Source organism: Acanthaster planci, linkage group LG21 (genome assembly GCF_054643075.1).
Source record: "Acanthaster planci isolate LZ-2023a linkage group LG21, COTS_SCS, whole genome shotgun sequence".
NCBI classification, from domain to species: domain Eukaryota; kingdom Metazoa; phylum Echinodermata; class Asteroidea; order Valvatida; family Acanthasteridae; genus Acanthaster; species Acanthaster planci.
Genome location: NC_141797.1, coordinates 10,497,659 through 10,517,511, shown reverse-complemented (window position 1 = coordinate 10,517,511; position 19,853 = coordinate 10,497,659). Strand labels below are relative to the sequence as shown.

General features: G+C 39.0%; 2 protein-coding genes across 2 annotated transcripts in view; both read left to right on the top strand.

Moving 5' to 3' along the window:
• The window catches only part of LOC110981206 (uncharacterized), a 47,835-nt gene that overhangs the window by 12,837 nt on the left and 15,145 nt on the right, over positions 1–19,853 (top strand). Inside the window, exons 26-65 of the mRNA XM_087131039.1 lie at positions 88–174; positions 294–374; positions 497–577; positions 730–810; positions 938–1,003; positions 1,154–1,234; positions 1,350–1,430; positions 1,554–1,634; positions 1,739–1,819; positions 1,927–2,007; positions 2,100–2,180; positions 2,399–2,479; positions 2,604–2,684; positions 2,789–2,854; positions 3,006–3,086; positions 3,203–3,283; positions 3,408–3,488; positions 3,593–3,673; positions 3,781–3,861; positions 3,954–4,034; positions 4,258–4,338; positions 4,463–4,543; positions 4,648–4,713; positions 4,865–4,945; positions 5,062–5,142; positions 5,240–5,320; positions 5,413–5,493; positions 5,718–5,798; positions 12,653–12,733; positions 12,973–13,053; positions 13,175–13,255; positions 13,749–13,826; positions 14,653–14,784; positions 15,350–15,487; positions 15,974–16,102; positions 16,541–16,819; positions 17,591–17,698; positions 18,085–18,189; positions 18,787–19,056; positions 19,552–19,806. Coding sequence (XP_086987165.1) covers positions 88–174; positions 294–374; positions 497–577; positions 730–810; positions 938–1,003; positions 1,154–1,234; positions 1,350–1,430; positions 1,554–1,634; positions 1,739–1,819; positions 1,927–2,007; positions 2,100–2,180; positions 2,399–2,479; positions 2,604–2,684; positions 2,789–2,854; positions 3,006–3,086; positions 3,203–3,283; positions 3,408–3,488; positions 3,593–3,673; positions 3,781–3,861; positions 3,954–4,034; positions 4,258–4,338; positions 4,463–4,543; positions 4,648–4,713; positions 4,865–4,945; positions 5,062–5,142; positions 5,240–5,320; positions 5,413–5,493; positions 5,718–5,798; positions 12,653–12,733; positions 12,973–13,053; positions 13,175–13,255; positions 13,749–13,826; positions 14,653–14,784; positions 15,350–15,487; positions 15,974–16,102; positions 16,541–16,819; positions 17,591–17,698; positions 18,085–18,189; positions 18,787–19,056; positions 19,552–19,806 — 3,966 coding nt within the window. The remainder of the gene's footprint in view (positions 1–87; positions 175–293; positions 375–496; positions 578–729; positions 811–937; positions 1,004–1,153; positions 1,235–1,349; positions 1,431–1,553; positions 1,635–1,738; positions 1,820–1,926; positions 2,008–2,099; positions 2,181–2,398; positions 2,480–2,603; positions 2,685–2,788; positions 2,855–3,005; positions 3,087–3,202; positions 3,284–3,407; positions 3,489–3,592; positions 3,674–3,780; positions 3,862–3,953; positions 4,035–4,257; positions 4,339–4,462; positions 4,544–4,647; positions 4,714–4,864; positions 4,946–5,061; positions 5,143–5,239; positions 5,321–5,412; positions 5,494–5,717; positions 5,799–12,652; positions 12,734–12,972; positions 13,054–13,174; positions 13,256–13,748; positions 13,827–14,652; positions 14,785–15,349; positions 15,488–15,973; positions 16,103–16,540; positions 16,820–17,590; positions 17,699–18,084; positions 18,190–18,786; positions 19,057–19,551; positions 19,807–19,853) is intronic.
• On the top strand, positions 8,546–9,775 carry LOC147795774 (uncharacterized). Its single transcript, XM_087131446.1, has 6 exons — positions 8,546–8,696; positions 8,804–8,884; positions 8,978–9,058; positions 9,282–9,362; positions 9,487–9,564; positions 9,669–9,775. The coding sequence occupies exons 1-6, from the start codon at positions 8,678–8,680 to the stop codon at positions 9,773–9,775; spliced, it is 447 nt and encodes a 148-aa protein (XP_086987572.1). The 5' UTR covers positions 8,546–8,677.

The following is a 19,853-nucleotide window of genomic DNA, read 5'->3' as shown; positions in this document are numbered from 1 at the left end:
TTTGTGTTTGGCTCTTTGTTTTCTCCACCGACTTTCTTAAAATAGTAAACTCATAGTGCCATTATATGTTTCTCTCTCCTTTGCTAGTTGCAGATTTCCGGTCTACAGTGTCAACTGCCCCTTTGGAAACCACAGTCTCATCCATTACTTTGACGGTGGAAACAACACCAGGAGGTAAATTTCAGATATTATTGAGTTGATCAAATTGGTGTCCGAAAAGTTGGCATCCAAATAAATATTGCGTTATATAAAGACGATTGCCTAAAGTATTTTCTTTTTTCTGTTAATGACAGACTTGACATCTGCCGCGACAAGTGGCGTCTCGGAAACTCCAATCTTGTCTACTTCTCCAATAACAGAAAAAACAACAGAAGGTAACATCTGAATGACAAATAAGGTTTGGTCTTGTGATTGGTTTTCCGGACTCTGAAGATATTTGTTTCGGATAGTATCATTTCGAGTACACAGTTTCGTTTTTTTTCTGGATTGTGTGTAGATCTCCAATTTACTGTATCCACTGCCCCTGTGGAAACCACCGTCCCATCCGCTACCTTGACCATGGAAACAATATCGGAAGGTAATATTCGGTAACTAAGCGTTGATCAAAATTACCTGTGAAAAAAAATGCAGAAATTTCTTTGATTCCACATTTTGTTGTCTTGATAAACACAGTGTGATTCAATTAAATGAGTATTACCGAGAGTATTGTATGGTTTCTGTTGATGACAGACTTGACATATACCGCAACAACTGGCGTTTCAGAAACTCGGATTTCTGCCACTACTCCAGCTGTGAAAGGAACAACTGAAGGTAATATTTAAAAGGAAAACACAGTTTGATCTTATAATCGGGTTTTTAAGACTCTGAATATATATTTGTTCAAATAGCATATTTGGAGTAAACCATTTCGCTTTTTTCTCCCCCTGATGGTATGCAGATTTCCAATCTACATTGTCGACTGCTTCTTCATACACTACCTTGACGATGGAAACAACATCGGAAGGTAATGTTCTGAAACTAAGCGTTGATAAAAATGTACCTGAAATAAACGTGAGGAATTTCTTGAGATTTCAAAAATTGTTGTCTTGATCGATACTACCTTCCTAAATACAATGGTAGTCTACAGTAATTCTATTTTGTCTCTTGATAACAGACTTAACATCTGAAGCAACAAGTGCCGTAACCGAAACTCCAATCTCGCCCACTACTTCGCCCGTGGAAGCAACAACTCTGGGTAGGCCTAACATAATAAAAGTGATTTTTGGCTGGGTTTTTTGTTTGTTTGGCCACTTTCCTTATATTCAGCTGAATGCAATTATCTAATCCTATTTCTCCGTTAATAATCACAGATTTCCAATCTACAGTGTCGACTGCCCCTTCGGAAACCACAGCCTCGTCCACTACCTTGACGATGGAGACAACATCTGAAGGTAAACTTCTGAAGACATTATGTTGATCAAAGGTATCTCTCAGAAATTGGTATCTTAATAAATACAGTGTGCCTTACTATCATGAACTTGGCGTCAAGTATTCTGTTCTCTCTGTGATGACAGAATTGACACCTTCCAGGACAAGTGTCTTTTCTGAAACTCCAATCTTGTCCGATTCTCCACCCCTAGAAACAACAAGTGAAGGTAATATCATGGAAATTATATTGGAATGGCCTTTTTTCGAGAGATGTTCAGGTAAATGCCATTTTGAGTTAAATCTATACCCCTCTCTCTGTTAACGATTACAGATTTCCAATCTACAGTGTCGACTGCCCCTTCGGAAACCACAGCCTCGTCCACTACCTTGACGATGGAAACAACATCGGAAGGTGAAATTTTGAAAGCATTATGCTAATCTGTGAGTATCTTCATAAGTAGAGTGTGCCTAAATATAATGAACATTAGCTAAATATTGTATTTTCTCTTTTAATGACAGACTTGACATCTACTGTAACAACTGGTATTTCTGAAACTCCAATCTCATCCACTACTGCACCTGTAGACACAACAACTGAAGGTAATATGCCATGGCATTTCAACTGCATTGGGCTTTTTTTCATATCATGTCATTATTTCGACTTAATACCTCTTTCTCTGGTAAAATGGAAGATTTCCAATTTACCGTGTCAACTACTCCTTTGGAAACAACAGTCTCATCAACTACCTTGACGGTGGAAACAACATCGGGAGGTAATATTCTCAAGCCAGCATTTGATCGAGGATTTCACAAAGAAGATTTGTTGTGGTCAACACTTTACGGGCTTTAAAAAAATTGAATGACGTCCAGTATGACCTAAAGTATTCTATCGTCTCTGTTCAGATTGTTGGCTGAGATTTTTGTTTTGTTTGGCGACTTTCCTTATATTCAGCTGAATGCAATTATCCTACTTCTCCGTTAATAATCACAGATTTCCAATCTACAGTGTCGACTGCCCCTTCGGAAACCACAGCCTCGTCCACTACCTTGACGATGGAGACAACATCTGAAGGTAAACTTCTGAAGACATTATGTTGATCACAGGTATCATTCAGAAATTGGTATCCTAATAAATACAGTGTGCCTTACTATCATGAACTAAGCGTCAAGTATTCTGTTCTCTCTGTTGATGACAGAATTGACATCTTCCAGGACAAGTGTTTTTTCTGAAACTCCAATCTTGTCCGATTCTCCACCCCTAGAAACAACAAGTGAAGGTAATATCATGGAAATTAAATTGGAATGGCCTTTTTTCGAGAAATGTTCAGGTAAATGCCATTTTGAGTTAAATCTATACCCCTCTCTCTGTTAACGATTACAGATTTCTTATCTACAGTGTCGACTGCTTCTTCTTACACTACCTTGACGATGGAAACAACATCGGAAGGTAAAGTTTCTGAAACTAAGCGTTGATAAAATTGTACCTGAAATAAACGTGAGGAATTTCTTGAGATTTCAAAATTTGTTGTCTTGATCGATACTACCTTCCTAAATACAATGGTAGTCTACAGTAATTCTATTTTGTCTCTTGATAACAGACTTAACATCCCAAGCAACAAGTGCCGTTACCGAAACTCCAATCTCGCCCGCTACTTCGTCTGTAGAAGCAACAACTCTGGGTAGGCCTAACATAATAAAAGTGATTTTTGGCTGGGTTTTTTGTTTTGTTTGGCGACTTTCCCGATATTCAGCTGAATGCAATTATGTAATCCTATTTCTCCGTTAATAATCACAGATTTCCAATCTACAGTGTCGACTGCCCCTTCGGAAACCACAGCCTCGTCCACTACCTTGACGATGGAGACAACATCTGAAGGTAAACTATTGAAGACATTATGTTGATCAAAGGTATCTTTCAGAAATTGGTATCCTAATAAATACAGTGTGCCTTACTATCATGAACTTGGCGTCAAGTATTCTGTTCTCTCTGTTGATGACAGAATTGACACCTTCCAGGACAAGTGTCTTTTCTGAAACTCCAATCTTGTCCGATTCTCCACCCCTAGAAACAACAAGTGAAGGTAATATCATGGAAATTATATTGGAATGGCCTTTTTTCGAGAGATGTTCAGGTAAATGCCATTTTGAGTTAAATCTATACCCCTCTCTCTGTTAACGATTACAGATTTCCAATCTACAGTGTCGACTGCCCCTTCGGAAACCACAGCCTCGTCCACTACCTTGACGATGGAAACAACATCGGAAGGTGAAATTTTGAAAGCATTATGCTAATCTGTGAGTATCTTCATAAGTAGAGTGTGCCTAAATATAATGAACATTAGCTAAATATTGTATTTTCTCTTTTAATGACAGACTTGACATCTACTGTAACAACTGGTATTTCTGAAACTCCAATCTCATCCACTACTGCACCTGTAGACACAACAACTGAAGGTAATATGCCATGGCATTTCAACTGCATTGGGCTTTTTTTCATATCATGTCATTATTTCGACTTAATACCTCTTTCTCTGGTAAAATGGCAGATTTCCAATTTACCGTGTCAACTACTCCTTTGGAAACAACAGTCTCATCAACTACCTTGACGGTGGAAACAACATCGGGAGGTAATATTCTCAAGCCAGCATTTGATCGAGGTTTTCACAAAGAAGATTTGTTGTGGTCAACACTTTACGGGCTTTAAAAAAATTGAATGACGTCCAGTATGACCTAAAGTATTCTATCGTCTCTGTTCAGATTGTTGGCTGGGATTTTTGTTTTGTTTGGCGACTTTCCTTATATTCAGCTGAATGCAATTATCTAATCCTACTTCTCCGTTAATAATCACAGATTTCCAATCTACAGTGTCGACTGCCCCTTCGGAAACCACAGCCTCGTCCACTACCTTGACGATGGAGACAACATCTGAAGGTAAACTTCTGAAGACATTATGTTGATCAAAGGTATCATTCAGAAATTGGTATCCTAATAAATACAGTGTGCCTTACTATCATGAACTTAGCGTCAAGTATTCTGTTCTCTCTGTTGATGACAGAATTGACATCTTCCAGGACAAGTGTCTTTTCTGAAACTCCAATCTCGTCCGATTCTCCACCCCTAGAAACAACAAGTGAAGGTAATATCATGGAAATTAAATTGGAATGACCTTTTTTCGAGAAATGTTCAGGTAAATGCCATTTTGAGTTAAATCTATACCCCTCTCTCTGTTAACGATTACAGATTTCCAATCTACAGTGTCGACTGCTTCTTCTTACACTACCTTGACGATGGAAACAACATCGGAAGGTAAAGTTTCTGAAACTAAGCGTTGATAAAATTGTACCTGAAATAAACGTGAGGAATTTCTTGAGATTTCAAAATTTGTTGTCTTGATCGATACTACCTTCCTAAATACAATGGTAGTCTACAGTAATTCTATTTTGTCTCTTGATAACAGACTTAACATCCCAAGCAACAAGTGCCATTACCGAAACTCCCATCTCGCCCGCTACTTCGTCTGTAGAAGCAACAACTCTGGGTAGGCCTAACATAATAAAAGTGATTTTTGGCTGGGTTTTTTGTTTTGTTTGGCGACTTTCCCGATATTCAGCTGAATGCAATTATGTAATCCTATTTCTCCGTTAATAATCACAGATTTCCAATCTACAGTGTCGACTGCCCCTTCGGAAACCACAGCCTCGTCCACTACTTTGACGATGGAAACAACATCGGAAGGTAAAATTCTGAAAGCACTATGCTAGTCTTCATAAGTAGAGTATGCCTAAATATAATGAACTTTGGCTAAATATTGTATTTTCTCTTTTAATGACAGACTTGACATCTACTGTAACAACCGGTATTTCTGAAACTCCAATCTCGTCCGCTACTGCACCTGTAGACACAACAACTGAAGGTAATATGCCATGGCATTTCAACTGCATTGGGCTTTTTTTCATATCATGTCATTATTTCGACTTAATACCTCTTTCTCTGGTAAAATGGCAGATTTCCAATTTACCGTGTCAACTACTCCTTTGGAAACAACAGTCTCATCAACTACCTTGACGGTGGAAACAACATCGGGAGGTAATATTCTCAAGCCAGCATTTGATCGAGGTTTTCACAAAGAAGATTTGTTGTGGTCAACACTTTACGCGCTTTAAAAAAATTGAATGACGTCCAGTATGACCTAAAGTATTCTATCGTCTCTGTTCAGATTGTTGGCTGGGTTTTTTTGTTTTGTTTGGCGACTTTCCTTATATTCAGCTGAATGCAATTATCTAATCCTACTTCTCCGTTAATAATCACAGATTTCCAATCTACAGTGTCGACTGCCCCTTCGGAAACCACAGCATCATCCACTACCTTGACGATGGAGACAACATCTGAAGGTAAACTTCTGAAGACATTATGTTGATCAAAGGTATCTCTCAGAAATTGGTATCCTGATAAATACAGTGTGCCTTACTATCATGAACTTAGCGTCAAGTATTCTGTTCTCTCTGTTGATGACAGAATTGACATCTTCCAGGACAAGTGTCTTTTCTGAAACTCCAATCTCGTCCGATTCTCCACCCCTAGAAACAACAAGTGAAGGTAATATCATGGAAATTATATTGGAATGGCCTTTTTTCGAGAGATGTTCAGGTAAATGCCATTTTGAGTTAAATCTATACCCCTCTCTCTGTTAACGATTACAGATTTCCAATCTACAGTGTCGACTGCCCCTTCGGAAACCACAGCCTCGTCCACTACCTTGACGATGGAAACAACATCGGAAGGTGAAATTTTGAAAGCATTATGCTAATCTGTGAGTATCTTCATAAGTAGAGTGTGCCTAAATATAATGAACATTAGCTAAATATTGTATTTTCTCTTTTAATGACAGACTTGACATCTACTGTAACAACTGGTATTTCTGAAACTCCAATCTCGTCCGCTACTGCACCTGTAGACACAACAACTGAAGGTAATATGCCATGGCATTTCAACTGCATTGGGCTTTTTTTCATATCATGTCATTATTTCGACTTAATACCTCTTTCTCTGGTAAAATGGCAGATTTCCAATTTACCGTGTCAACTACTCCTTTGGAAACAACAGTCTCATCAACTACCTTGACAGTGGAAACAACATCGGGAGGTAATATTCTCAAGCCAGCATTTGATCGAGGTTTTCACAAAGAAGATTTGTTGTGGTCAACACTTTACGGGCTTTAAAAAAATTGAATGACGTCCAGTATGACCTAAAGTATTCTATCGTCTCTGTTCAGATTGTTGGCTGGGATTTTTGTTTTGTTTGGCGACTTTCCTTATATTCAGCTGAATGCAATTATCTAATCCTACTTCTCCGTTAATAATCACAGATTTCCAATCTACAGTGTCGACTGCCCCTTCGGAAACCACAGCCTCGTCCACTACCTTGACGATGGAGACAACATCTGAAGGTAAACTTCTGAAGACATTATGTTGATCACAGGTATCATTCAGAAATTGGTATCCTAATAAATACAGTGTGCCTTACTATCATGAACTTAGCGTCAAGTATTCTGTTCTCTCTGTTGATGACAGAATTGACATCTTCCAGGACAAGTGTTTTTTCTGAAACTCCAATCTCGTCCGATTCTCCACCCCTAGAAACAACAAGTGAAGGTAATATCATGGAAATTAAATTGGAATGACCTTTTTTCGAGAAATGTTCAGGTAAATGCCATTTTGAGTTAAATCTATACCCCTCTCTCTGTAAACGATTACAGATTTCTTATCTACAGTATCGACTGCTTCTTCTTACACTACCTTGACGATGGAAACAACATCAGAAGGTAAAGTTTCTGAAACTAAGCGTTGATAAAATTGTACCTGAAATAAACGTGAGGAATTTCTTGAGATTTCAAAATTTGTTGTCTTGATCGATACTACCTTCCTAAATACAATGGTAGTCTACAGTAATTCTATTTTGTCTCTTGATAACAGACTTAACATCCCAAGCAACAAGTGCCATTACCGAAACTCCCATCTCGCCCGCTACTTCGTCTGTAGAAGCAACAACTCTGGGTAGGCCTAACATAATAAAAGTGATTTTTGGCTGGGTTTTTTGTTTTGTTTGGCGACTTTCCCGATATTCAGCTGAAGGCAATTATGTAATCCTATTTCTCCGTTAATAATCACAGATTTCCAATCTACAGTGTCGACTGCCCCTTCGGAAACCACAGCCTCGTCCACTACCTTGACGATGGAAACAACATCGGAAGGTGAAATTCTGAAAGCACGATGCTAGTTTTCATAAGTAGAGTATGCCTAAATGTAATAAACATTGGCTATTGTATTTTCTCTTTTAATGACAGACTTGACATCTACTGTAACAACTGGTATTTCTGAAACTCCAATCTCGTCCGCTACTGCACCTGTAGACACAACAACTGAAGGTAATATGCCATGGCATTTCAACTGCATTGGGCTTTTTTTTCATATCATGTCATTATTTCGACTTAATACCTCTTTCTCCGGTAAAATGGCAGATTTCCAATTTACCGTGTCAACTACTCCTTTGGAAACAACAGTCTCATCAACTTCCTTGACGGTGGAAACAACATCGGGAGGTAATATTCTCAAGCCAGCATTTGATCGAGGTTTTCACAAAGAAGATTTGTTGTGGTCAACACTTTACGGGCTTTAAAAAAATTGAATGACGTCCAGTATGACCTAAAGTATTCTATCGTCTCTGTTCAGATTGTTGGCTGGGATTTTTGTTTTGTTTGGCGACTTTCCTTATATTCAGCTGACTGCAATTATCTAATCCTATTTCTCCGTTAATAATCACAGATTTCCAATCTACAGTGTCGACTGCCCCTTCGGAAACCACAGCCTCGTCCACTACCTTGACGATGGAGACAACATCTGAAGGTAAACTTCTGAAGACATTATGTTGATCAAAGGTATCTCTCAGAAATTGGTATCCTAATAAATACAGTTTGCCTTACTATCATGAACTTGGCCTCAAGTATTCTGTTTTCTCTGTTGATGACAGAATTGACACCTTCCAGGACAAGTGTCTTTTCTGAAACTCCAATCTTGTCCGATTCTCCACCCCTAGAAACAAGTAAAGGTAATATCATGGAAATTAAATTGGAATGGCCTTTTTTCGAGAGATGTTCAGGTAAATGCCATTTTGAGTTAAATCTATACCCCTCTCTCTGTTAACGATTACAGATTTCCAATCTACAGTGTCGACTGCCCCTTCGGAAACCACAGCCTCGTCCACTACCTTGACGATGGAAACAACATCGGAAGGTGAAATTCTGAAAGCATTATGCTAATCTGTGAGTATCTTCATAAGTAGAGTATGCCTAAATATAATGAACATTGGCTAAATATTGTATTTTCCCTTTTAATGACAGACTTGACATCTACTGTAACAACTGGTATTTCTGAAACTCCAATCTCGTCCGCTACTGCACCTGTAGACACAACAACTGAAGGTAATATGCCATGGCATTTCAACTGCATTGGGCTTTTTTTTCATATCATGTCATTATTTCGACTTAATACCTCTTTCTCTGGTAAAATGGCAGATTTCCAATTTACCGTGTCAACTACTCCTTTGGAAACAACAGTCTCATCAACTTCCTTGACGGTGGAAACAACATCGGGAGGTAATATTCTCAAGCCAGCATTTGATCGAGGTTTTCACAAAGAAGATTTGTTGTGGTCAACACTTTACGGGCTTTAAAAAAATTGAATGACGTCCAGTATGACCTAAAGTATTCTATCGTCTCTGTTCAGATTGTTGGCTGGGATTTTTGTTTTGTTTGGCGACTTTCCTTATATTCAGCTGACTGCAATTATCTAATCCTATTTCTCCGTTAATAATCACAGATTTCCAATCTACAGTGTCGACTGCCCCTTCGGAAACCACAGCCTCGTCCACTACCTTGACGATGGAGACAACATCTGAAGGTAAACTTCTGAAGACATTATGTTGATCAAAGGTATCTCTCAGAAATTGGTATCCTAATAAATACAGTTTGCCTTACTATCATGAACTTGGCCTCAAGTATTCTGTTTTCTCTGTTGATGACAGAATTGACACCTTCCAGGACAAGTGTCTTTTCTGAAACTCCAATCTTGTCCGATTCTCTACCCCTAGAAACAAGTAAAGGTAATATCATGGAAATTATATTGGAATGGCCTCTTTTCGAGAGATGTTCAGGTAAATGCCATTTTGAGTTAAATTTATACCCCTCTCTCTGTTAACGATTACAGATTTCCAATCTACAGTGTCGATTGCCCCTTCGGAAACCACAGCCTCGTCCCCTACCTTGACGATGGAAACAACATCGGAAGGTAAAATTCTGAAAGCACTATGCTAGTCTTCATAAGTAGAGTATGCCTAAATATAATGAACTTTGGCTAAATATTGTATTTTCTCTTTTAATGACAGACTTGACATCTACTGTAACAACCGGTATTTCTGAAACTCCAATCTCGTCCGCTACTGCACCTGTAGACACAACAACTGAAGGTAATATGCCATGGCATTTCCACTGCATTGGGCTTTTTTCATATCATGTCATTATTTCGACTTAATACCTCTTTCTCCGGTAAAATGGCAGATTTCCAATTTACCGTGTCAACTACTCCTTTGGAAACAACAGTCTCATCCACTACCTTGACGGTGGAAACAACATTAGGAGGTAATATTCTCAAGCCAGCATTTGATCGAGGTTTTCACAAAGAAGATTTGTTGTGGTCAACACTTTACGCGCTTTAAAAAATTGAATGACGTCTAGTATAGCCTAAAGTATTCTATCATCTCTGTTGATGACAGATTTGACGTCTGCCGTAACGACTGGCGTTTCTGAAACCACAACCTCGTCTCTCACACCAACTGTTGACACAACAAGTGAAGGTAATGTGAAAACTAAATGATATTGAGCGGTTTGGTTTTGTTTGGTGAGATACATCAACTAGATATCATCATCTTCATTGAATCGTATCAATGTTTTGTTGACAATACATTTTCAATCCACAGTGTTGACTACCGAAGTGGAAACCACAACCTCATCCGCTACTTTGACTGTGGAGACAACATCTGAAGGTAATTCTCTTAAACTATGCGTTAATCAAACTTTACTTGAAAAAAATTAATTTAATTGCATGGAATTGTGTAATTTTGGCGAGTATCTCTAGACACTGAGCTAAATGATATCATTTTCGAGTTAAATATACCCCTTTTCTCCAATAAAATTGTAAAATTCCAATCTACAGTGTCGACTGTCCCTTCAGGAACAACAGTCTTATCTACTACCTTGACGATGGAAACAACGTCAGAAGGTAATATTCTCAAGTCAGCATTTGATCAAAATTTTCACTGAGAAGTTTGGCTAAGATCAAATCTTTTCGCCCTTTTTAATCGAATGACCTATTTAATATCGTTTATTGACAGCCCTGACATCTGCCACAACAAGCGGCATTTCGGAAACTCCAACCTTGTCTGGTACTCCACCTGTAGATACAACGAGTGAAGGTATAATGGAATGAAAGTTAAATTGCGATGGGTTTCTTTGGTGTTTTTCTTTTGGTGATTGATATCGAACTAAATGCCACTGTACTCCTCTGTCCATTAATAATTACAAATCTCCAACCTACAGCCTCGACTGCCCCTTTGGAGACCACAGTTTCGTCCACTACCCTGACGATGGAAACAACATCTGCAGGTAATGTTCTCAAGCGTCGATTAACTTTACTTGGAACAAAATTGACAAAATTCCTTAGACTTCAATATTCATTGTCTTGATCACTGCTACCTTGCTACAAGAAATATAGTCCACGGTAATATTCTTTTTTTTTTGTTGATGACAGACTTGACATCTGCCGCAACAACTGGCATTTCTGAAACTCCAATCTCGTCCGCTACTACACCTCTAGAAACAACAACTGAAGGTAACATTTGGAAGGAAAATGCGGTTTGGTCTATTAATAAGATATTAATAAGTTTATGGTAGTTGTTTGAGGTGCATTATTTGGAGTGCACAATCGTTTTTCCCTTGATGGTATACAGATTTGAAATCTAAATCTTTGGAAACCACAGCCTCATCGACTACCTTGATAGTGGAAACACCATCAGAAGGTGAACTTCTCAGTTTCTCAGAAATTGGTATCCTAGTGTTCCTTATGATTGTGAAATGTGCCTAAAATATTCTAATGTCCCGGTTCTCGACAGAGTCGACGTCTATGATGACAAGTGTCGTTTTTGAAACTCTTACCTCATCTGCTACTCCAACCGTTGAAACAACAACCAAAGGTAGGCCTATCACTTGAAAAGAAATGGTTGGTTTGGTCTTTTAATCGGTTTTCAAGATTATTAATATTTTGGCAGAATAGTGTTATTTGGATATAACCTTTTTGGTTTTTCCCTTGTGGCATGCAGATTTGCAATCTACAGTATCCACTTCCCCTTCGGAAACCACAGCCTCATCAACTACCTTGACGGTGGAAACAACATCAGAAGGTAAAATTCTGAAGCCATTGTGTTGATCAAAGCTGTCTCTCAGAAGTGCGTGACTGAATGTGCCTGAATGTAATGAATTATTGCTTCCTCAGTAGAAATTACTTCTGGTAACGACACCTGGATTCCTCAAAAGGGCCCTATATACTGTAGCTCGCAATCCTGAAGAAAAATGTAGAGAGGAGACAATAAGAAGCAGTTACAGTTTTAGAGGTGGAAGGAAAACCCCAGAGGAATATTCTGGGTAAAGCCCACGGAATCAGGTAAGGACTGAAAATCAAATCAGCATCTAGACAGCGCCGGGATTTGATTCTGGGCTTCAGAGGATTAAAGTATTCTACTGTTTCTGTTGATGACAGACGTGACATATGCCGCAACAACTGGCGTTTCCAAAACTCCAATCTCGTCTGGTACTCCACCTGCAGAAGCAACAACTCAGGGTAGGCCTAATATCACGAAAGTATTGTTTGGCCTTTAGGTTTTGCTTAGCGACTTTCCACACATTCAGCTAAATTTGAATATCTATTCCTCTTTCTCCGTTAATTGCAGATTTCCAATCTACTGCATCAACTGCCCCCTTGGAAACCACATCCTCATCCACTACCTTGACGATGGAAACAACATCTGAAGGTAAACTTCTGAAGCCATGATGCAGATCAGAGTTAGTATCCTAAGAAAAACAGTGGGCAGAAATATAATGATCGGTGGTTAAATATTTTACTCTCTCCGTTGATTACAGACTTGACATCTACCGTGACAAATGTCGTTTCTGAAACTCCAATCTTTTCCGCTCCTTCAACTGTAGAAACAACAACTGAGGGTAATTTAAATGTTATTATCTTTGAGTATACTATACCTCTAAACTGGCAGATTTACAAATTAATGCCCTTTTGAAACAACGGTCTTATTTACTACCTTGACGATGGAAACAACATCAGAAGGTAATACTCTCAAGCCAGCATTTGGTAAAACTTTTCACAAAGAAGTTTTAGCGTAATCAAAACTTTCACCCTTATCAAATGAATGACGTCATATGTATACAATATTATTTGTTGACAGCCCTGACATCTACCGTAACAAGCGGAGTCCCGGAAACTCCAACCTCGTCTGCTACTCCTCCTGTACCAAAAACAACTGAAGGTAATATCTAAAAAATGAGTTTTCGTCCTATAATTTGTTTCCCGAAATATGAATGCATTTGCTGAATGACATTACTTTGAGTAAACCATGCCTCGTCTTTCCCTTGATGTTATTTATGCAGATTTCCAATCTACAGCGTCGACTGCCCCTTTGGAAACTACAGCCTCATCCAGAACCTTGACGGTGGAAACAACATCTGAAGGTAAACTTTTAAAGCCATTTTGTCCATAGACATTCTTTCTTGGAAGTTGGTATAGGAATGAATGCAACCTATAGGCCCTAATGAATAACGGCTAAATTCGATTTTCTCTGTTGGTGACAAATGTGACATCTACCGCAACAACTGGCCTTTCTAAAACTCTAATCTTAAGTGCTACTTCACCTGCAGAAGCAATTACTCAAGTTGATACCACAATATTGTTTATCAAATTTTTGTATTGCCATTTTCTGAAGAGATCTACAGATTTAGCTGAATATGAATATCCCAAGTAAACTATCCAAGCTCCGTTGCACAACCTACAGAGGCTTTCGAAACGTACACCACTAAAGGCAAAGTTTGTATCAGTCTCTGTCGTTTAAGTTTAAGATGTATCTTAAAGCAGAGAGTAGTTTCGATCTCAAGAGAATTTCTGTTCAAGATAGGAAAGAAAATGTAAAATTCTATTATGAATCTTTGATGTTTACTTTGATACCAGACATCAAGTCAACGGCATCGACTCAGCGTGCAGGAACTACGCCTTCATTACACACTTCACCAGTACCAACAACTACAGGTATCGTTGTGTGTAAAACATTTGCATCTAATATCCGGTTCGTAAGTGTGACGTCACTTCAGTTTAAACCACGCCCACTGCACATGCACTGCACACAGAGTTGCATGCATTGATCGCCGTTTACATGGAACCTTGGAACCAGAAGTTAACGCACAACATCAGCGATCGTCCGATGGGAGCCTGCAAATCGTGGCGCGTCCGCCTTTGTCACGAAGTCACTTACAAACCGGATATTATTGCACATAGCCTTCATTATTTCATTGAAGGTTTTTGTTCGGCAAATAATTCTGTTTTTAACATTAAGAAAAAGGAGGAAGATTAATGCAGTATGTCCATTTCAATTCAAAACAATGCAACGCCTCGAAAACAGTTTGTTTGCAGTTTGTTTCCTCTGCTCACGCGCGCACAAGTTCGCTAAGGACTTGTCCTCCGAACACTAGTAGCCGGTTCTTTGCCAGTAGAAGCAAGGAATCAAAGTTATTATACAAAACGAAAAGAAATCTTTGTGGTAGTTGTGGAGGTGTAATCCTAAAGCGTACTGGGATAGAAAATATGGGGGAAAACTGAGTCTTTCGGCGTTTTTTTGAAATGCCATTTGACTTCATTGTAATCTTATTTGCCAGAAATGTAAAAACCTCTAGCTCTTTAGAATTTTGCACAATCAAGGCTCTGCATAACGACCTCCGTTTCACGTTTTTGCGCAGTATCGAGTAAAATTCAAGTCGAAGTTGAATGGTCAGCCGGTTGGAATTTGTCATCACATTTCATCATCTGACCATCATCCTTTGAAAAGAAATCTTTACATCACCTGTTGTTTGATCATTAGGGACTACTACGGAAGCCAAGCCTACCTGTGCTCCGGGAGAATTCGACTGTGGCCAATTAGTGTGTATCAGCGGTTTGTTTCAATGTGATGGCAACAGGGACTGCGAAGATGGAAGTGATGAAGACAATTGTGGTAATTAGGCATTTTAAGGTCAACTAAAGGACTCCGTAAAAATCAAATGCAAGCCAGAATTATCTTCCGTTTTTTATTTTAATGTATAACAACATTCGTTGCTATTCCGTTAAACAGTCACTTGCAGCACTAATTAATACCATTTAATATCAGAATTATTGGACGATATTTTGAGCAGATTTTTTAAAATTTAAATCAATCTGCAAGGGTAACCATATAAGGTGGTTCATATCAACGCCAATACAATACACCTCCTCCAGCAATAGTTTGTCAGAATTACTCTCCAAACCCCACATACCAGTTGAAGAAAAGGCATGCTGGAATACTGAGCAAAGAGATTCAGGAGCCTTTGCTGAAAAATCACGCGCAGTTGAATTGTGAACCGCTCAATGCCAAGATTCACTTACCTTTTTTCTGGGTAAGGGAACACTTGTGTCCTTCACACATGAAACCATGGTGCACTGGATCGTCTCCAAAATTTTTGTATTGCGTATGGCCATAAATAGGCTCAAGGGGTGCCTCTTTTCCTCTAAATGTTCAGTCTAGTTCAAATTTCACTTTTCAGTTGGCTGTCGTAATTACTGTTTCCAAGAAGAGCCCAGAGGAGATTGTTATTGTGATGCTAGTTGCGAGAAATTTGGAGATTGTTGCGAAGATTACTACGAGTATTGCACGCTACCAGCTTACACCACTAAATCCCCCGGTGAGAGCTAAGATGCATGTAGTATTTATTGAGTTATCCATCAATGCATTATCTGTGAAATTCAGCACTTTCGTAAAAGCAAAACCTTGAAATGACATGAACATTTCCCAAGTTGTTCAAGAAAATGATTGAATGAATATTTTGTCATATAAAGTTAATAATAATATTAATTCTGCTGCTACACAAAATGTTTGAGTCTGTTTAAAAACCTTGAAAACGAAGGTTTTAAAACGCAAAGAGAAAAACATTAGAAATGGGGAAGATCAACAGAGTCATGAAGCAGGTGGTCAAAAGTTTTCAATTTGTGTGCTCGACCAATTTCAACTATTTTCTTTGCTGTTTCTCTGGCCTGCATTTGGCTGAACTGTTTCAGTCACTTCGGCCATTATTTACGTGCGCATGTTAATAAGGTAACCAGGCAATGTGGTTAGAGTTATTGCTGATCTGATTTTCAGTTGGATTTCATTTTCGAAACACCCGTTTCAGGTGTTAATGAATGCGACCCGGAGAAACCTCTTCACGACTGTAACGAGAACGCCTTTTGCACCGACACTCCTGAAGGTTTTAATTGTACTTGTAACGAAGGATACGAAGGGAATGGCAAATCATGCAATGGTGAGAATTGAATTTCATTAAGTACACAAGAGAAGGCAGGTTTATTGAGCCAGTGTGGTTTCCAACAGCACGTGCCAAAAATGCAATTCGTTTTAAGGTCATTCGGACGCATGTGCGAGGTGAAACCAATCAGTGCGGCTCTGCGTGGGCTGGCGCACGTGCTTTGTTCGCCAATGACCTTGCTTGTTTTGAAATACCAAAAAGGGCTTATTTTGACAAATTTATTTATTTGGATTATAAAATATCTCAAACATCAGTTCACAGATTTATCATCTTAATGGCAAACATTTCAGACAGAAAATGCCAATACCTACAACTGTATTTTCTACTTTTACAAGTTACCTGTATATAGTATACAACAGACAGTCCTCAGTGTGTGTAAACGATAAGAACAACTTTTACGATATTTTTCATTCCTTTTGTTTTCCTCAATAAAAGATATCGAGCCCCCAAGGATAGATTGCCCAGCCAACTTCACTGAATACACAGATTGCCGTAAGGAAAACTCGACAATCTCACTGCCCAATGTCAATTCAGCATCTGACAATTCAGGAGAGTACACCATTAGAGTTGATGTACAAGGCAAGGAGTACCAAGTTGGAGATACGGTCACTTTGGCTCTTGAGGGCTCACCCCATTTGCTACGTTACATAGCAACTGACGACTCGTCCAATAGGAGAGCATGCGATTCTTTCGTCAACGTGACCTCAGTAAATGGTAAGAGAACTGTCTTTCAAGACTCCTGTCAATTTGGTTAGTCGGTGATATTCTTCGCTGTTGTTCAGGAGTTAAAAGATGTGAACTTTAGGCCCGGATCCGTGAGGTGGGTTACGGGGTCGAACCTCCTACTCTAAAAAAAAGGAAGAAATAAAGAAAAAAAGGGAGAAAATAATAAAAACTAATATCTGAAGTAATCGCGCCAATACCATTGTAAATAGTGGATGTCACATGATGTTTAATTTCGTTTCCACTTGTCTTCAAAAAGATTAAGACATTTAAAAAATATCTCCGACCTGAACCCCCCCTGCAATATTGCTAGATGTGCCTCTGGACTTGGATTTCTCTGCTTACAAAACATTTGGTTCTTAAGGAATGTGAGAAAAATGTTCATACCTATGAATCACAACATTTTGACCGTCTCTGTTCTTTTTCTATAAAGCACTAGAACAGACAGGGTGGTTTTTTTTCATGTTGCTATTTCTTTCGCAGATATTACCTATTCACTTCCACAAATAGCTCATTTGTTCACAAGAATTAATGCGAGCGAACGAATGATTATTTCGTATGAATAAAACACGAACATATGAAAATGTCCATCTTGTCTCTTCCCGTGTCTTCACATTATTGGAGTCTTGTACCCTAGATGCCTTTTTAAGGAAACCGCTATTCTTTAAGACAATTAACAATTTGAGATAAAGTATTAGTGCCCAAAGGAAAACATTAAATAATAATAGATGAAGTATTCGCTCACTATTTTTCTTTGCATAGATGGAAGCTCTTGTTTAACGACTGGGAGCCCACCCAACTGCATATGTTCATCTAATCAGGAAGGATCTTGCACCTGTTCCGCTGGATACTGCGGTCACGACTGCTCACGTAAGAAGCATTTTTTGTGGGGGTCTATGTCATATCGGTTCTTGAAAAGTGGGTAAAAAGTTTTAAAGGGCCCCTCAACCTTAAATGCCATTGAAGATTTCACACCCCTGTTAAAAATAGCCTTCGGAATATTTGCTTTTGCTTGTCACTCTGACAGGTTGGCAGTTGCATGGGTCAGAAAGGATTTTAACACTCACGCCAATGAAGATTTCTGATGACCTGTTCGAATCTGTGAATTTTCACGGACCCTTTGATGAGGCAAAATGTGAAGATTTATTCTATGAAGAAGCATAAAGCATGCGAATTTTGGCTTGAAAATGCATGTAGGAGTTTGTATACCTTGTACTAGCTTAGTAACATGCATATCTTCTTTTCACCATAAACAGAGAATGACGTTGGTACTCTGTGCACCGGTCCCAAGGAACCGTATCCTAATTGTGAGGGCGTCAATAAATGTTCTCCAGGATTCACGGGTCCAACCTGCAAGGAACGTAAGTTTTATCCATGGCCAGTCAGTTGCCATGAAAGAAATTGCTAAAAGATGCACTGTTACTATTAGTTCGGTATTTTCCAAAATATAAAGCCATAACATTTTGTTCATTAGTAATGGCGAGAAGACGACAACAGAATGATTGAAAGCCATAACCCTCTCTTTGTTTTGCTACCGTCAAATGCTGTGATTTTGATATTATACAGCAAAAACTACATATTAATTTTTGCTACATATAAAACAAAATAAGAAATGACCATCTGGAAACATAATGCAAATCATTCCTCTTCTATACTATGGCTAGTGATTTGAAATTACAGAGATATCAAGGATTTTATATTACCTTAATCATAATGACCTATCCAATTTCTAAGTGTAACGTCAGTTCAGTTTAAACCACGCCCACGGCACATGCACTGCACATAGAGTTACATGCACTGATTGCCGTTTACGTGGAACCATTGTAACCAGAAGTTAACGCACAAATTCTGCGATCGTCCAATGAGAGCCTGCGAATCGTGGCACATCCGCCTTTGTGACAAAGTCACTTACGAACTGGATAGATGACTGATTTTGTTTGTTACCCTTCTTTTAACAGCAAGCTCTGAAATTAATTGCCCCGAAGTAGCCAACCAGTGTCTGAAATGGGGCGTGAATTCGGTGTCGATCCAATGGACGCAGGTTAAAGCTGTTGACTCGTCCGGAAATCCAATCTCTCCTGCCGACATCACTTGCCAAGATGTTAAAGGGGCAACCAGTGTCGAGCTCACTGGCGGAGAATTCAAGATTGGGGAGCATGAAGTCGTTTGTTCTTCGGATACTGGAGGCGTTGTTGTTCCAGTGTGCCTAATCTCCTTTACTGTTTCATGTAAGCAGGCCTTCTTTTAATTAAAGCTAAGAAATAATGAAAGGGTTTTGCTGCTCTTGAAAATAGAAGTTGTCGTTTTCCTTGTATCAAGCATCGGAAAAATAATAAATCGGCGGTGTACGAAAGAAGAAAGAAGGAAAGGAAGTGAAGGAAATGAAAATCGTTGCATCTGGCTTAAATAATTCTCACAGAAAAGTCCGTCATACATAGTCTTAGGGTCGATTGTCCTACAAACATTTATCCACAACATAAGCTCTTCTTTCGGGTGCATAGCATCAGTGGGTAGGTCCTCATCCCATGACCATTATATCTGATAATCCTTGTGCTAGCGAGATGTTTTTGCCCTAAGAATATTTTTCATCATTTGGGTACATCACGTAGAATTAATAAACATCCCTTTATTATCCACCGTCCTAAACAGTCAAGATCGTTGTATTTCTTCTTTCGATTCTTTTTTCTGCGTCTATTACCTTGATTTGTGTGTTTCTTTTATAGCAAACCCGACATTTAAAGTACCAGAAATAGGCGATCAGTGCACAGATCTGGGAAAGTCGACTTCAAACGTTACTTGGGACATTGTTCCAGCCGCAGACGAGGAAGATGTGACGATCATCTGTACAGGCTCTGAAGGGAGTACAGACGTAGGTCCAACAGGAGGTGTTTTCAAAGTCGGAGCCCACACAGTGACCTGCACGGCGACTACTTCGGGTGGCTGCATCAAATCAAAGATATTTGGGTTTAGTGTCTTAGGTAAGAGTTATTGTTGCCAAAATACACTTGGACTCTTACAGATAGAT